This window comes from Pagrus pagrus, assembly GCF_965226575.1.
Source record: "Pagrus pagrus genome assembly, chromosome: 17".
Taxonomy (NCBI): Eukaryota; Metazoa; Chordata; class Actinopteri; order Spariformes; family Sparidae; genus Pagrus; species Pagrus pagrus.
Window position 1 is genome coordinate 19,608,380 of NC_140201.1, and position 19,004 is coordinate 19,627,383.

The following is a 19,004-nucleotide window of genomic DNA, read 5'->3' on the forward strand; positions in this document are numbered from 1 at the left end:
AAGTCCTAATCTTTTGCTGACATGGTTGCACCTTTGAACAATGAGCTGTGGCTGATCACTTTTACTGATCCCAATACTCTCTCTCTCTCTCTCTCTCTCTCTCTCTCTCTCTCTATGAACACCCATGTGAGATTTATGCAAAGATGTTCTACATGTAGTAACCTAGTTCACCAAGTAACCTAGCAACACTAGAGTCAGCTGGTTAGAAGCGTGTGCATGTGTCCACCCCACTGCCTATCTGTGATTTGCATCTGTGGACACAGCTGCAGCCAGCATCCATGTATGTGCAGCCCTGAGAGGAGTTGGGAGTCACTGCGTGCTGAAGGTCCGTCTACAGACCGGTATAGTTATGAATTACTACCAGAGTGATCCTCCACAGCGCATGATGTTAGTGCGTGAGTTACCTCTTTTTCTGCTCTTAAATACGTCTTGCTGTGATTTTTCCTTCGCTGTAATCATCTGTCAATCATAAGATGGGTCCAGAACTTGTTCACTCGTCATTTTGGAAACAGTAGTTGACTAAACAATCTCACCACTAAGCTTTTCATGGTATCACGCAGCCTTCATCAGCAGATTGATTTTGTCCAGTCATAGTTTTTTCAAAATTCCCATTTTTTCTCAGCACTTGGAGGACTTGTTGTCCATGTTGGCGAAGTTGAGAGAAAAAATTGTGATTTGGCAGCAGGAGAAGTGTGCGTGTCTCGAAACTGAGAGGAGCCCTTATGCCAGTTTACAAGCATGTTGGCGGAGTTGAGAATGAAGGTTCATTCTTGACCTTGTAAACAGCAGTTTTTTTTTTTCCTGTTCAGCTATGGTGGCTATCGCTGCTCATGCCAGTGAAAGTGTTCGATTCCAAACAAAACACAAATGCAAAAAGTGCATCACTGCTTATGCAGCAAAGGATTTTCTTCCTCGAGAAAGTCCTGCCCAAATGAAAATATAAAGTGTTAAATAGCTCTATATTCCAACAGTCATCACTGTTATAGAGTGTTTGGTCAGTAACCCATGTCTCTCCTCCACCCGCTCATGCAGTTATGGAAAAAATAAATATTTCTGAGTTTGTATTATTACCTCGTTAATATTGTAAACATTGAACCTGTGAGTTTGAATTTCTTCTCCAAAAACTACATAGCGCCCCTTAAGATTTTAGTTGGCGAGTGCTGTGTGCAGTCTGGCGCCAGCTACTCTTCATCCAGCCGCTCAACAAAACAAACACAAACACCTCGTGTTCTGCCAGTTAAATGCTTTCAATGTGAAATGTTGAGTTAGCAATAGCAGTTGCTAACCACAATGCTAATTATGTCTGAGGAGAGTGAACAGTTAACAATTAAGGCTGAAGGCTACATTGTTTCCTGTCAGTTCCTTGTGAGTGTGTAGGCAATTTTAAACCAGCACAGGAATGGCGGACCCCGCCACTAACAATGAAAACTACCATATAGAGAGGTACTTACTGAATGTCAATATATTGAAGGGCTATTGCTGAAGAAATGATGATCATGGACGTTATCCAAAACAGACTTCATGGAAAGTTTGAGAATTGTGACTTTAATGTGTCTACTTTTTTTTTTTTTACAGTCTATCTATCTATGTGTCTTTCTTTGATACGCTGTTGTTACTAGTGATGAATACAAGTAAAAACACACAGTCAGTGAAAAACAAAGGCACTTTAAAGAGACCAAACTTTATGACAGTGTGACAGTGGGAAAACCCTCTGAGCTGCTGTTAGGTGTGTGTGTATGTGTGCGTGCATATGAGTGTGCCTGTACGTGTGTGTGTGTGTGTGTGTGTGTGTGTGTGTGTGTGTGTGTGTGTGTGTGTGTGTGTGTGTGTGTGTGTGTGTCTCGGTTCTCCTCTGAGCTGCGGTTTTTGCATCTACCTTTGATTTTCTGTCAGGAGAGTTTGTAATACAACTCAACACGACGACGAGAGAGACGGAGGGACAAAGAAGGAGAGGCGCTGCACTGAGAGCGAGGCAGAGAGGGTACACGAAGAGAAGCATAGAGAGTTATGAAGCGACAAGGTAAGGGGCTGAGGAGGGAGGATGCGGATAAGAAGCAGACAGAGGGGAAGAGGGAATAAGAAGGACGCAAACAAGAAGAGGAGGAAAGGTGAGAAGAGGAGGGAGACAATGAGAACAGCAAGAAATGGGAAAAGAGCTATGAAGAGGAAGTGAGGACAAATAAGAGCATGGGAAGTGCAGCTTGTGACTGAGTGTGTGGAAGGACGAGCGCTCTCCTGCAGAAGGTTAAGGCCAATGATGTCTAATGACCGACTGTAAACGAGCCTGTCGGGTTATTCTCTTATTGCCTTTCATCTCTGTTTACCCCCAGCTAATATCCCCGCCAATGTCCTCTCATGTTATCGCAGGTAGAGAGCGAATGTGCAGGCCAATTACCAGAGAGCGGCACTCTGCTAAGTGGTGTTGGTATTTTCCTTCTCATTAAGTCACAGTCAGAGGCCTCTCAGGCTGTAAACATACAGCTTTATGCTAAATGTGTCTCGTTTTGCTGAATCAAACTGATTAATGTTGGCTGTTAAAAAAAGGAATACATTCTGATATGATCAAATTGACTTCATTATACATGTCGTGGGCTGCAGCGGAAGTAATTAGTGAACAGAAGAATACAAAAGTATCAATTCAATGTCCTTCTTGATAACAGAATTGCATCTCAATGTGAAGTTGAGCTTCTGTATACAGTACGTCTCCAACTTCCCAGCATCGCTAGGAACAACTACGGTGGACTACATCGACTCTCACTCGCAAGTGTTGCTCCTGGCTTTACATGCCTACGTTGGTATCCAAACATGACTGGTCCTCGGACCACTGCTGCTTCAATTTGGCGCCCATAGTGAAAATCTGTTGTTTATTCTCCTGTGGATAAGTCAGAACACACTACACTAGCTCTGGTTTTTAAAAACAGCAGTCATAAGCAGTTTTAGTTGGTCTCTGAACAAAATAACCCCGCCTCCCAGCACCCAGAGGCATTTGATTAAGTTTCCTAAAAAATGTCTTTTAAATTTAATTTACAAAAGTATTTTAATTGCCTGCAGTACATTTTAGTCACAAAAAGTATTTCTTGTATCCAGTTGTGGGCTGTTGGTAGATGTTATACATCTTCACTATACTGAGGTGTGTGTTGTACATCGTTACATAATGTAAGGAAAGTGTTGATTTAAAAAGCATCAACTAAAAGTCTTAAAATCCACTTGAGGCGTCCATGCAAGGCTCCACAGTGTGTTAATTCAATCATTAGGAGTTGTTGTTATATACTGCTCACAGGTGCCGATAGCATTATGTGATAATAATAAATTATTCTATATCAGCTCAAATGGGTTTCTGTTAAACTTCTATACTTTGAAACAGGTATTAAATTGCATTCTATGTGGTATATTGGCAAGGTCTGTAATTTAACTGTTCCTGCCCTGTTCAGTAACCATAACCACATTATTTCCTTAGCCGTTACCAGATACTTGTTGTATCTGAACTTGGGTGATCTGGCCTCACCACAAACGATATTCGTAATGAAAAAAATCAAGTTTTATGAACTGAAGCTGAATCTAAGTGATCTTAAAAAATGTTGTGCTGACCCTGCCGATCCTGCACTGAAGGAGCTGACTTGTTTTACTCATGCACGTCGGCCAATGAAAAACCTGCTGGACTCTTGTTTCTGCTGACATGAGCTCTACGAGGAGGAGTGAAAGAATGGGAGCTACGAGGACGAGGAGGAGAAGTGGAAGGCAAAAAGCAGGTTGTGCAAGGGAGAATGGGAAGGATGTGAGATGGGAAAACAGGGCAAGAGGAGGAGGAGACTAGGAGAGTGAGATAGAGGAATTGCCCCCCAGGCACTCTTCAATTTTGCCCTTATGATGGGAGCATATTTCCCCTGTGCTGTGGCCATCATCTCTCTCTCTCACACTCTCACTGACTCCCACTTCAGCATTTCCTCTCAATCTTTTTCTGCTACATTTTCCTCCTCTATTACTCTCCTGTGCTCCTCATAGGCATCTCAGGCCACAGTCCATTGTCAACCAGCTTCACCACCTATTTGTGAGCATTCGGCTGCAGCATCTTGCCAATAACTCCTGCCAATACCTTCCCCCCTGACAGTCTGCAGCAGCATCTTCATCCAAAATAGAACTGAAAGTATGTACCCACCGAGCAGGTGCGTTTGCATTTTTTAAAACCCTAAGCCATTAGCTTTTCTTCTCTTCTTCGTATTTCTTTCCACTCACTTGACATCGGCCTCGCTCTGCGTATGCACAGAGCTGAAGAGCTGCAGCCGCCCAGCCCGCTGCTTGCCGTCACGGGTCCTCTTCTGCGGGTCACCCTTGAAATCTTCCATCTTTCCCATCATCCTTGATTCTCTCTGGATCCTGATGGGTTAGCTACGGCAGTCGCCCTGCTGCCAGAGAGCCGTGTGTGTGTGCGCGCGCGCGTGTGTGTGTGTGTGTGTGTGTGTGTGTGTGTGTGTGTGTGTGTGTGTGTGCATATGAGAAAAGGCAGTGGAAAAATGAAAATAGATCATTCATGGCTAAAAGCTGAGAGGAGCAAAACAGTCCTTCTGCCAGTTTCCCAGCATGCCTGTCTCTCTGGCTGGCGAAGAAGGAAGCGCACGCCAACACACAGATGAGCCAATCCTCTATTGTTTCCATCCCCATATTTATACATTTTACTATTGTCTGTCCCGCTCTCCATTATGGGTCTGCACAGCTCCAGTGCTTAATAGCTTATCTGAAGTCTACTGTACTGGCACATATGGACAGATACCAGACTAATGAAAACTTTCTCATTGTTTGACTACAATTCTATAAGGACTCTGTGCAGTTTCACCTTCTCGTCGTCTCAAATGAGTCGACATATCTGCCCCTGACCACGCTGCGGCTTCGTTCATTGTATCTGCAGCCGAACAAAGCCCGTATTCAGGCAGACAATACCCGCTGCCTTGCAGTGTTAGCCCATTTCAATAGCAGCCAAGGCGGTGGCTGCCTTGTCCAAATGATTGTCTGCTATTGTCGCCCATTCTGGTAGCAAAATAAAACCATATTCAAAGAAGTAATTTGTGACATTTTATATATATTAAAGGGATAGTTTGACAGTTTGGTAGATACACTTGTTTGCTTCCTTGCTGAGAGTTAGATGAGAAGATCATGGCCACTTTCATGTGTGCTGTACCTGGCTGGGTACAGTAACCTCCTGGAGTCTCTGTTGGTTACTTGTCAACCTTATAGTGTCAACAGTGAAGTAAATGAACCCACGTAAAACCACAATCTGGCTGCTTAAGGACAGAACCAGGCTAGCTGTTTCTCCCTCTTTTGTGTCTGTAAGCTTAGCTTACTGGCTGCAGGCTGTAGTTTCATGTTCACAGTGTTTATGCCTCTGCACCGGCGACAGCCACGGCCGGAGGCATAATGTTTTCAGGTTGTCCGTGCATTCATACATCTGTCAGTCCCATTCTTCTGACCGCGATATCTCAAGAATGTCTCAAGGGAATTTCTTCAAATTTGGGACCAAGGATGAACTGAGTAAATGCAGGTGGTTTAAGGTCAAAGGTCACTGTGACCTCACAAAAAACATTTTTTGACATTACTCAACAGTTCATGTGATAATTAGGTGACAACAAAGTTTAACACAAATGTCTTACAGGATAAAATGATGAAGTGATGACATTTTATATCCAAAAGATCAAAGGTCAACTTCACTGTGACATCATAATAGTCTGTGAAAAATGTTCTGGAAATTATTCAACGCCATAGCTCAGGAAAAGCAACTTGAATGGTGTGCAAGGGCAAACAACTACTGTACCAGGCAGTGTTCTAGTTTTCCTCAGGCTGGTGAAGGCATGACCTGCCTAACTCTGTCTCTGATTGGCTTACACTGATATTCTTATCCTGAACCTAACCGATCTTACTCCTCGTGCCTCAACGTATAGCAGGGCAGGTCATGACTTTGCCACACTGAGAAAAAACAAATATCATTAACTTACATCATGAATAACTGAACTATTCCTTTAATTTTTCTTCATCTAACGTGACAAAACATATATTCATCTATGATTCACAAACCCTGACCTGTTCGCGTCTGCGCGGCAATTGGCTGACTAGTCACGTCCAATGATATTGAACATGTGTCAGTTATGCTAAATTGATTGCTTGGGCCTTTGAACATGAGAGGATTTGGGTGCAGAAATCTTCATTGCTTAAAATTTGAAATGTTCTTATCATTGGATCTAAAACTAACGAAATGCACCAATGTTTCTGTCCGCAAAACCATATTTTGACATTTTTGAGCTACTCCGCCTGTGGACAGGCAAGAACATTCCCTTTAACTGAGGAAACATATGTCAAAATCATCATCATCATCATTTCTGGTACTTCAGCTGTTGAATTTACAGTGGAACACTCTTTGACCCACAACTCAGAGAGATGGCAGAGAGCAGGGCAGACTCAGCTGTTAGCAAAGTGGGTCAGAGCAGCTGGCATGATCGCATGAATATTTAAAATGAAACAGCTCCAGACTGAAGCCTCTGCAACAACCTCGTTGATGCCAAGCAGTGTTAAACAATGACAGCATGTTGTACAGCTCCAGCTCCCTCCTGAGCTGCTCCTGAGGAGCTCTGCCTACACGGAAGAGAGAGAGAAAACAAAAAGATGTGGAGTACAAAAGGGATGGATTTAGGTAGGGTCAAATCAAATAATGGCAGCAAGTTCAGAATTTAATTTGAAGAGATCTGTGAAAACACAGAGGGGCAGTAATGGAATTATTTGGCGTATAAAATGTGTGTACATGATACTGTAATACCTCAATTAACTGGGAAGAAGAGAGAACACTGGCGGATGACAGATAGATCACGAGAGGCCAAGAAATGAAGAATGGAAACAAACTTTGTAATTAACTCAACAGAGAGAAGTGTTGTCAGGCAGCGGGCCAGACAGACTGACAGGTTAAAGAATAAAGGAAAGACAAAAAACAAAGAAAGAAGAGAGAGCGTAGGGAGGGAGAGACATGACTGGAGGATGGATAGAAGTAGGTCAGGAGGAGAGACGGAGAGGAGGGATGGATAGAAAGGGAAGAGACATCCAGCGTTTGGCTGCGTCTTCCTCTACCTCTCTATCTTTTCAGTAGTCCCTCTGCACACGGGCGTTTTTTTTTTAAAAACGCGTGCACTCACAACCACACATTCGGTCCGTGCACCTCCCTCGTCCCCGTGATTGACAGCTCCTAGCCAGCAGCCTGCTCCGAAGCCAAAGACTTCATAATAAACAGAACATGGTTTAATTTACTCCTCCAGGCAGAGCGGCGCCGCTCACTTTGCTGTCTATTCACAAACAGGGACACACACACGCAAGCACAGCACACTGCAAAAAATATCCACCTCGATAAATCATTTGATAGATTTATCTTTATTTCATGTCTCGCTTTCTCACAAGGTTTAAAGATGGATAGAGTTTTAGTTCTGCTTGTTATGTAAAGAAATATGAACTATAATGACGCTGTGGTTATTGTGTTATCTATTTATCAAACTTAATAACCATCATTAATAAATGGTGCATTTTCAGTTAAAGGTGCACTAAGTAGTTTTGGGCAACAAATTTTATCAGAAGAGGAAAATCTTTACTGACTTTTTTATGCCTAAACAAACTAAATAAACAAACTCTCTTCGTTTTCATAACTGGATAAACAGAATAAACAAACAGACCTTAAAGGACAACACAATTTCACACTGTTTTACTTTGTTTATATGTGGCGGACCCTGCCACCTTTCTAGCTTCAAACAGTGTTCTGGGACCTTATTTTCCTCTAAGAATAGCTTGTTTATTCAGTTATGGGAGCTACAGAAACCATTTTTTAACCCTCGAACCCTGACTCGCCTGTATTTATTTTATTTTTCCGACCCCATTCTAGCAGCCTGCATCAATTGCAACACATCATTCGATTCAGGAGAACCTTCAATTTCAGTCCGGCTCATTTAAACTCCCAATTTTACATTCGTTTTGTCTGACAATGGATGAATTGACCAGAATTATTTTTTTTTATTTTACAAGATGTACATGAATTATTTTCCTAAGCAAGCTACAGCCATTTATTATAACATGATTTTACATCCTTGGTGTTTTTTGGTGAAGAACAGGTGGAAATCCCATAATTTCATTTACTGACCATGTATGTATGTCCAAAAAAGCTCAGAGAAGAGAACAGAGGACAATGAAGCAAAAGTGAGAAATATATTATCCATTGAATATGAACAACAAAAGTATTCCTTGAATACAGTGATGGCATAATCTCGCTTCACCTCGGTGCCCATGAATGTCCTCACAGTGCATCACTGAAAGGCTGAGAAACTCCACTTTACATTAGGATTAACGTAAAGTTAGCAAATATTTTAGAACAATAGCTATTTTTAGTTCTTTGCAGCTTAATAATGGTCATCAACATTTGTTTAAAAATGAACTACACAGTATTTATTAATCATTTACAAAGTATAATAAACATCAGTTGCAATTTTACATCAAAACAATAGCCTAATAAATGCTTGATAAAGCCTTTCCTTGTTTGTTAACAGTAATATAACTATTAACTAAAGTTTAATAAACTATGAATTTACCATTTATTAATGAACGTTACTATACAGTGTTACCGATCTGTTCCTCCACGTCTCCCGATCTGACAGTTGCTAAGAGCCACACTGTCAGCTGTAGAGTGTGCCGGCCCTGTACAGCCTATACGAACACGAGGCGGGCCCATCCACCCAGGTGTCACGGCTGTCTGAAATCCGTCCACGCTGGGATTTTAACTCGAAGAGGCTCGTCGTCACGGCTACACCAATGCCACGGCTGGATGTGGGTGAGCTTCCTGGGTGGCAGCTCTCATTCAGCCAATCAAGGGAAACAGGCCATGCTCTATTTAATGATTATCCCAGCATCTGTCCCCTATCTCTCATCACTGTGTGAAACACTCGCTGGAAGCCCAGCGGATCCCGTCCAGCCGAGCCGCCTCGATTCTGCCTTTCATTGAGTAATTCCATCTCAATTTAATCAAATCTAGAAATGCTTGTGTGCATTATAAACAGGCTGCGTGCCCGTGATTCATTATATGGTTTAGTGGCGAGCGTGGTTAGCAGAGGATGTTATTACAACAGCAGCAATTAATGCCAGTCCAATAAAACACATGATTACCGCATTTGGAACGTAATCGCGGTTGTTATCCCTGTACTGAAAAGAAAAGCAACACAAAGATAGGCTTTATCCTGTTTCCATTCTGCTTACTTTTACTTAAAGCAACCAGACTGTGTGGGCGATAAGGTTTACATTCTGCCACAGTCTTGCTCCAGCTTGGCGAGTTGTATTGATTTCATTTCCTGCATTTGTTTTCTGGAGAAGGTCCCATCCTCCTCTGCACGTTTCTCCTTGCCCGCTCACCTGGAAATTGTGAATCACGTCATTGCTCAGCTGTGAATTCGCAACAGACGTTTGCGAATATGCTTGGACGCTCTCTATCTCCCTTGGACTAGGATGCATGTGATCAATAAAGGCACTGCTTTCCTCAGCTGTAATTCATGTGAATTCTCAGAGAATCCCCGCAGGCGTGGATTGAGGCAACAACAAGGAGTGCTGGGCCGATAAATATAATGATAAACAGGAGAGCGAGACAGGAAGTGAAGATACACCGTGAGAGAGACAGAAAGGCTAATATTCTTGATTTATCAGCCCAGCAGCCTTTGAGATGAATGAGAAGAAGAGCTGTTATTGTAGCCCGCGGGATGAACCCTCACTATTGCGCTGTTTGTCTTTGGTTGCGTTAAAAAATGAAGTGCAAAATCAATAAAAATGTTAATCAGAACAGGAAAAGAAACATTGTTTTCGCTTTCAATTTAGCCGGCCACTTGATTGAAGAGAGAAAACAATCTGGACATCAATCTACGAAGTCATGCCGTGAATTACACTCCTGCACCTCCTACCTTTGTGTCTCACACAGACATAAACAGTGTTAAAACGTCAAATACGTTATTTATACCTGTACTCACTCTGAATCTTATTTTGAAAAAGATCTTATCACTGTTTGGGTGTGTTATAGCACTTCAAATCAAGTGCAGCAGCGATTGAGGTGACAGACGAGTGATCGGCAACAGCTACTCATCATCTCACGATTATTCTGTGTAATGAGACGGAAAAATATTTCTGATTGCAAGACTGAACGCTAGATTCAATTATTTGATATGTTATCCATAAATACAGTGTGTTCCCTGCTGTCAAGACCTGAATGGTGATTCTTTTGTGCCTGCAGGTGAGACCGGTGCAGCCCTGTCACGCCCGCAGCGCCCCCTTTCGGCCCGGACGGCCCACCACGCCCCGGCGCCTATGAAAGGGTACCATGTCAGCCGTAGCATGTCCCAGCATTCCTCCTCCGGTGGTGGCGGAGGAGGCCCCTGCCACTGCGCGCCTGAGGACTGCGATGGCCCGGGCAGAGACTACTACCAGGGTCACAGCGATGGCCACTATTACCCTCCAGGTCCAGCCGAGGCCCTGGCGCTTGAGAGGCATCATTCCCACTCACACTCGCACTCCCATAGCCACTCCGGAGGGGGGACCTTCCCCCGCTCACACCCCAGCCAACACCCGCCTCTCCAGTCGTTTGACTCTTGCGAGGAGTGCCTGTCTGGCCACGGAGGGAAGATGCACCGCATTCCCCCGAATCTGATAGACCAGTTTGAGAAGCAGGGGCCCTTTCATCCTGATGGCTTCCACACACTGCAGTACCAGCGCACCACCAGTGGGGGCGCCGAGCAGCGCAGCGAGAGCCCCTCACGTATCCGCCACTTGGTCAACTCTGTGCAGCGTCTCTTTGCCAAGTCCCATTCCCTGGAGGCACCATCTAAACGTGAGTACAACGGCACGAGAGGAGGCGGGGACTACCGTGGCGAGAGAGGAGGGGGCCACAGGAGTGGAGGGGAGGACGGCGGAGGCCACTACTCGGGTCACCAGCCTCGCTCCACCCGGAGGAGCAAGTCCCGAGAGCGCAGCAAGAGCGGAGACTCGCGGCACGAGTCAGGCAGACGCCACCGCAGCAGGACAGCAGGCTGGTGGAGCTCTGACGACAATCTGGACAGTGACAGCAGCTTCCTGGTCAGTGGGGGCAGACGGGGGTATCCCAGCGGACACGAGAGCCTGGACGCAGCCATCCAGGAGCTCACCATGAAGAGGCCCAAGGAACGTGGCGGTGGGCAGGTGCCGGGGCCAGGGCCAGGTCCAGGGCCAGGTCCAGGGCCAGGACCAGGGCCAGGGCCAGGGCCTGGGGAGTGCGTGGCCTGTACCACTATAGCTCTGGCTGGGAATGATGGAGGGGGACACCACGGGCACCACGGCCACTCCCTGAAAAGGAGCACCTGGTCAGCCATGACAGTGAGTCAGGCCAGGGAGGTGTACCCTTCCACCAGGGGAGGAGGCTACGACAAAGCCCTTGTGCCCGTGGAGAGTAAGCTGAAGGAGAGGACCTTCCACTACCTGCAGGTGTGTGAGTGCCTGCATGTCAAACACTGTGTATGTGTGTGTTTGTGTGTACAGAGAGAATATAGTGCGACTGTTTGCTGCTCAGTGCTGACCTGCGGCAAAGAGGAGCAATATTGCAAGGTTCCCCCACACCAGGACAGCAGACACCATCATAAAAACAACACTTTGCTGTGTTCTCACACAGAAATAAGAATGAGTCTCACCATGTACCATTATTTCCCAGCTCTATTTCACACCTTTTTCTCAGAGTCACAACTTACTAAAACCCTCTTTTCAGTGATAACAGTGTTTCCAATGTTTCCAAATATGTTCATAAATCTTGATTCTGATGATTTCCTGATATCATAAAGCTTCTTATAACTTCACATCCTACCTAATAACAGTCAAATGGACCATTTTTTTGTCCTCTTTCACAATGAATCGCAACACAATTTGATTGACCTAACGATGTGTTATTACGCCATGCATGCGTCCAATGTGACGCGATGTCCAAAGCTTGCTGTCCAAACTGAAGGCGTTGTATTTCAATCACATAAAATTTCCATCTATTTCTTTGACAGAAGTTCTACTTAAAGTATATCTTCATGCAACGTATTTCTATCATGTTGAGTTGATGTAAATAAATTGAATAATTTAAGTCTTCAAGTCTGCTTAAATTAAGTTTATGCAGTTGCATTGCATTATGGATTACTAACTACTTTTACAACGTATGTGATAGAATTAAATGGGAATTTTATGTAATTGAAATACGTAAAGTCAGTGTTTTAGGGAAATTATTTGTTCAAGTAAAGTCGGCGCTCTAAGTCTGAAACTCGGGCAAGATGAGTGTGCTGACATACACACACCTGACGTCACAACGCTTGATGGGTGCTTGAACTCTTTGTAAGCCCGTGGTACCAGCCCACTCCTCCCATCTATTTTAAAGTGTGTTGATCTGTTAAAAGTGCAATATGTAAGAATTTGCAACCTGTTAATACTTAAAACAAATAGGTTTGGACTGAGAGCTTGGAGCACCGAAGGAGTGTTGGTGCTTACAAAACTAACATTGGTGCTTTGGACTGGAATGGGCCGTGGGCTAGGAGGTTAGCATGCTAACTTCAGCAGATATCTCCGCAACATCATACATCAATGTCATAATTCCCAAACTGTCATTTCTTTACATTCTGTTGATGATTTTATCAAATGTTTTAATGTTTTCATCTACAATTTGTACAGATTGCACCTTTAAATCATCCACTTTAGGGTCCTCAGTCAATGCTCGTAAAGACTTTGAGACTTGCCAAACAAACAAGATTTGATGTGGGCATCCATGTTTTCCTTTAGTTTGATAGTCGGGAATACCAACATGAAACAATTAAGAACAGCAGAACTCACTGACTCCATGACAAGCATGATGGGAAATGTAGTGCATGCAAGTAAATAATTTGGACACTGACACTCTCCTCTATCCAGTTATATATAGGTGTTTGCTGGTTGATAGATAATAGATAGATAATATATGACGTGAAAACTGAGCTACCAGCTGAGAGGCTCTGAGTACTGTCTTGATATTTTGCTGTAAGTCAGCAATTTCCGCCCACGCAATGATTATTTAAAGTCTGTCTCTGTACCCAACACATGCAACTTTTCCCCTTTCTCTCATGTTGTATACACAAATGATCTTAAATGAAAAGCTAATGGCTACTACTTGGTACCTATGGAGCCTGCTGACAGAGTATACACACACAAAACACACAAACATGCACACACAAACCTCCAGCTGTGCTGAGGTAGAGCCGCCATGCAGGCTGTGTTTCTGCGGGAACAGCAGGTAGCCACAGGAGTCCCTGGTGTTTTTCCAACTCTCATCCTTTAGACACAGCTGAGGTCTGCTGATAGAAGAGACAGAGAGAGCGCAACTGTGTGTGTGTTACCGTTTTCAAAGGACAAACCCCACACAATTTGTGCCTCAGGCTACCGTCACATTCACACCTTAGGACACGAAATGAACTTCCCCGCTGCAGACTCTCTCATATCTCTAGGCGTCACTTGCAGTTTCGCGAGAAGAGGGGAGATGGAATTTTTGTGCCGAGCTTAGATATGCTGAAGTCAGCCAGATTGATCCGTGGGTTCAGAGCAGAAGGCTTCCTGGAGCTGCAGATATAGAGTTGTTAAGGTCTACTCCAACAGTACCAGACCTCAGGACAAACAGCAGCTCAGGTGCCTTGTTGAAGCAGCGGCTCCAAACTGAAGTCTTGTGCTCTGCTGCAGGACAAGTGCAGACAGAGTGTGTAAAGACAAGATATCATACATTCAGCAACCTTAAACTTTAAAGAGGCCCTAGATGTTTTTATTCTCGCAGTAACACTGTCACAGACACTGATAGTGGCGAACTGGTGAACATATGTGGAGCACTTGGCAGCTAAAGAGGATATTTCCCTCAAGTGTTAGTGGCAACAAATAACGGAGCTGAATATTGATATCCAAATGAATGCTAACAATGGTCCGCTTATGCTGGTTGTGTAAAATTGCTAACAATTCACCATATATATTAAATGGTCAGTTTCGTGTTCACATCTTAAATCCACTGCTCACATGTTCACATCTTCATAAACAAATACAACACGAAGAAGAATAACAAGCCAACAGGAGGGTGGTGGGGTGCACACACGTCACGTCAGCATCCAGTTGCTAATGGCTCGAGGATAGATGCTAGGCAGGGAAATCTCAGGTTGGTAGAACATGTAGAATGAGCAGGCGTACTGACACTGGGAGAAGGATCTGTGTTCTTGTGAGTCTAGGATGGACCGAGTCTCGCTTGCATCCTGGTCTCGTCCCTGACGACAGAGGTGGCCTTTTCAATGCTTTAAAGATGGAGGAAATTCTCCTTCCAGCTGTCTCTAGAGAAGCGGGACGGCTGCTTCACATTCAAGTTCATCAGGATCAAAAATGTAACTTTCAGGTTGAACTTGTGACTTTTAAAACTTTAAAAATTGTAATTATTTGATCTGCCTTTCATTGAAAATGTTTTGGCCCACATGCATTTTCGAGATGCTGTGTGGAGGACTGAAACTGCCTAAATTGGAAATAATTAGATAAATAAATATGCCATTTAAAGCACCAAAAACAAGATTAGAATAAATATAGGCATTACTATTTCTGAAAATGTGACATAAATTGATATATTTGATTAATTCGCCTCCGTAACATTTGATCCAGATCAGAGTCCTGGTTCCAAGACGCTCAGTTTCTGTCCAACTGTGCTGTGATTGGACCTCTCATTTGCTTAATGAAAAAGAAATTGATGAAGAAATGTAAAAGGGAAAATAAAGAAATATGTATGTTTGTGGAAATAAATAGGGGGGAATGCAAATGGAGAATGCAGAATAAAATACACTGATAAATACATTAATTTTAAATGTTAGAAATGAAATGGGAAAGTAAATAAATAGTTGAATTAATACAAAGGTAAATAAATAAAGAGCAGACAAAAGCAGAAATACCAATTTATGTTCCATTTTACAAATGAATATTAATTTATTTATTGAGACATTTGTTTATGTTTTTGTTCTTTTCTGATTTTGTCAGTTTCAGTCCTCCGAAACATTGTGTGGAGGAGAAACCTTTATTCTTGGCATTCTTCTCATTTATCATTATTCTACATCTTATGTCTGGTCAGACGTTTTGCTGTTCAGTTAAAGAATTAAGAAATATCTTGCCATGGAAACGCCAACAAGAAAAGGACATAAGAGATTAATGTCAAAGATCCTCCTATACAACGCTGTCACCAGGTTTGTTGGTCTGACTAACGAAAAAATGAATGCACCTTTGTTTCTATCGCAAAACTTAGTGATCACAAAGTCATGGATATAGTCTCGAACAAAAAAATCGTACTCCCAAGCTACCAATAAGCATTTTATAACATGTGCTGTATGTTCAAGCTTATACTGTCTTACACTTAAGTCCACTGTGGGTCGTCGTTCAACTTTGCCTCACAAAAGCAAGGGAAGCAGCTCGAAGTGAAACTGAAAGAAGCAAAAAAAAAAAAAAAAAGTGATTTAATCTTCACAAGTCTGAATTATCCTGGTCAGAGGCAAAGGGGCATGTGCAAGGTTTTCTCCCATGGTGTCAACGGCAATCACGATGTGTGGCATCACAACCCGGCGCTCTCCGTTCCCTAAGCCTCTCCCATCCCCTCGGCCTGTGTCTGATAGATAAGGGATGATAAAAAAACGAGGAATATGGAGCGAGAGTGAAATGAAGACGGAGACGGCGACGGAGAGGGAGAGAGGGACAAAGATCGAGGGGGGAAAGAGCAAGGTAGAGGGATGCAGAGATAGCAGAGCAAGCTGAGGGATAGAGGAGAGATAAAGGAGGTGATGGTAGCCAAGGGGCGACGCGAGAGGAGGAGAGAAAGAGCAGGATGAGAAAACGAGAGAGATAGTAGAAGGCCAGGGGGATCGGGAGATTAGGCTGAATCATCTTTTAAGTGATGACCTTAAAAACACACACTCAACTGGATGCCAAACCCTGGGGCCTTGACTGTGTGTGTGTGTGTGTGTGTGTGTGTGTGTGTGTGTGTGTGTGTGTGTGTCAGTGTGTGTAGGTGGCTTGATCACATGCTTGTGTGAGGCTACACACCTCACAGCGTTTGCAAAAACTAAAAGATGGGGTTTTTCAGCTCAAGCGGCTGCCGTTGCTTCCTGTTAGAAGGTGTGAAGCTTTCATTCCACTGGAAAACAAGCGTGATCAAACAGTAAACACACACACACACATATTTACATATCCAACTGAGTGGTGCTCCACAGTGATGAAATTTAAAGCTGCACTTGAGGATTTATAGAGCAGCTGAAAGCACTGCGTACAAAAACTCAAGCAGGATAGCTGAACATGCAACGATCGTGGTAATGTCATATTTAGATGTTGGTAGGACGTCTAGCTGACGGCCATGTTGGACATCAGCACAGTGTATCTCTTTGCTGAACTGTTGTTGAACCATGACAGGACATCTTGACTTGACGTTGCTTGACTTTTTTCTGGGAAATGATCACCGTAATAACGTCAGCTCTACCAAGCTCTCTCTTTAACACACTTTAGCTTTCCGCTCCACAAACTCCCTGTCACATCAAACCCATTTTAACAAGAAAGTAAGCTCAGATGAACCAGTATTACACCACCTGCAACCGGCTGGTGATGAAAGTAACAACAGCTAGGTGTTGGTCGGAATCGAATTACAGCAAATAGGTAAGTGAACACTGGACCTGTGTTCTTCAGGAGGCCAGAAACACATGTCAAAACATTGGTAAAACTGCTCTTTGTCTGCTGGTTTATATAAATGTAATTACTTCACCAATACTTCACTGCAACAACGTCTTGTTTCGAGTAATATATGTCAGGTGTTGTGTTTTGCATATCATGGAATGTTTGGAGTATTGTTGAATAGAGATGTGTATTTCAGGCAGGATAGGTCACCTCAGATGAATTTGCCAGAAAATATCTCACAGCTTTATTCAAAGCCTTGTTTTTCTTCTGACGAACAACAACAGACCAGAGAGTGGTAACATTTAAAGAGCATTCTGACTTATTTGAAGAAACTCCACAAGATGGCCACAGAGTCTGTCTCTTCCTTTGGTTTCATTTCATTGCTCCTCATTGATCGTGTCGTCTTCCCTCTTAGTTTCCGTGTTCCTGTGTGTGAGCTTCTCATTTTGTTTTCTCATTTGTCGACCTGTCTGTCTTCCTGCTCTCTGCCCCTTTAAGCCTCAGCTTCTCTGTTTTTTTGTTTCGTCACCCCGTACACCTGTCTGTCTCTCTGTCCGCCACCTTCCCTGTCTGTGTGCCTACATTTCGTCTACCTGCCTTTGTGTGTTTGTGTGTGTTTATTTGCTCTCCGTCTGTCGGCTTCTGGCTCACGCTGTTTCTCCTTCTCTGTGTCAGTGTTTCTCCAGCTGTCAGAGTTTCTCTCTTTCTGTAAGTCCCTTTGTCCCTTTCTCTCTTTCTTTTTCATCATCTCCTACGTATGCATACATGTGCATGTGTGTGAGTGCGTGCTCTCATCGTGTGCATGAGCATGCTTGAGCTGTCTGTGCTGGTGTGTTGGCTTTACTCCGGGTGCACGTGTGCCACGACTGTACGTCTGAGTCATCGTTTTCCTCCGGTTCGAGGCGTGAAATATTTTTCACTGATGAAATATATTTCTGTTCTGAGAAGTCTTTTGAATTTAATAACAGATATTGTGAAGAAGCTGCCGACAGTGCAGCAAAACATCTTCAATATCTCAACACTAATTTATTCACATTGTGAGTAAACTTTTCCCTTAACAGTTGGTGTAGAAGAAGAATGCATACTTACTTTAAACTCATTTTAACCGTTCTCAACCCATTTATGGAAAATATTACTAAAACTGAGTTTGACAATGTTTGTACACTAAATGGTCGTACAATTGAACTCACCATATTGTTGCAGATTAAAGGATAAGTACACCCGAAAATGAAAATGTTGTCATCATCTACTCACCTCCATGCCGATAAAAAAAAATTGGGTGTGGTTTCAAAGTTAGCAAAACATCTCTGGAGCTTCACAGCAAAACAGCGTTTCAGCACTCTCCTTAACAACTGAAGTAGATGGGGACTTGTTTTAAAACATTAAAAAAATGACCCCAAAAAACATGGCTCCATACAGCTTCTCCAGCATAATATAAGTTTCCAGAAGTCTCAAGATCCCAAATTAATTGGAGAAGATGCTATTTGCATCCTTGACGGCTGTCGAGCTGTGTGCTAATGCTTTTAGCTTAGCAGCTACATTAAAGATTTCTGCTTTGGTTTGCTTATGCTGTGTATGTAGCCATTTTATGTTTTTTTTCAGTTGTTTTTTTTGCTTTTTAAAACCCCATCCCATCAAGTCCACATCTACGTCAATTGTTTGAGAAAATGCTGTAACGCTGTTGTGATGCGAAGTTCGGGAAATGTTTTGTGGACTACCAAACTTCTCCTGTCTTTCCATCGACATGAGAGTGAGTAGATAATGACTGAATTCAAACTTTTGGTTGAACTTACCCTTTAAGCCTCCTCGGCCCTTCTCTTACTTACCTGTGACTATGTCAATGTTTTTGTGACTGCGATTGTGCCTCAGGTCCCATCAGAAGACTGGGGAGGTGGGTATGGCGGTGGCGGTGTGGGCGACAGCGGAGGGGAGATCCCGTGCCGCCGCATGCGGAGCGGCAGCTACATCAAGGCCATGGGCGATGACGACAGCGCTGACTCAGACACCAGCCCAAAAGCCTCGCCAAAGTCCACCCTGATCGCGCAGAGGGACGCCTTCAGACGGTCTATCAGCATGGATCAAAGGTCAATGTCATGGTTTTTAAAAAGCAGCGGCTGAATCCCCTAATCCAAAAATCCAATATTTTAAAAACCACAGAAAAGTAACATTCATTTCTACATGTTGTGGGTAATTCTTATATGAGCTGCTGGGGAACTATCTGCACTTAGCATAAGTAAAGTATGTTTACTCAAATGTTC

The 19,004-nt window shown here is 43.4% G+C and overlaps 1 protein-coding gene across 5 annotated transcripts in view; it reads left to right on the forward strand.

The window, feature by feature from the left end:
- dlgap3 (discs, large homolog-associated protein 3) overlaps nt 1-19,004 on the forward strand; it is a 126,723-nt gene that overhangs the window by 92,602 nt on the left and 15,117 nt on the right. For 2 of the 5 annotated variants that reach the window (XM_084379394.1, XM_084379395.1), the window contains exons 3-4: nt 10,283-11,505; nt 18,616-18,830. In XM_084379394.1, the coding sequence (XP_084235520.1) occupies nt 10,357-11,505; nt 18,616-18,830 (1,364 nt within the window). In that variant the 5' untranslated portion in view covers nt 10,283-10,356. Of the gene's footprint in view, nt 1-270; nt 396-1,893; nt 2,021-10,282; nt 11,506-18,615; nt 18,831-19,004 lie in introns of those variants that run through there. The other 3 variants (XM_084379393.1, XM_084379392.1, XM_084379396.1) reach the window with 3 other exon arrangements.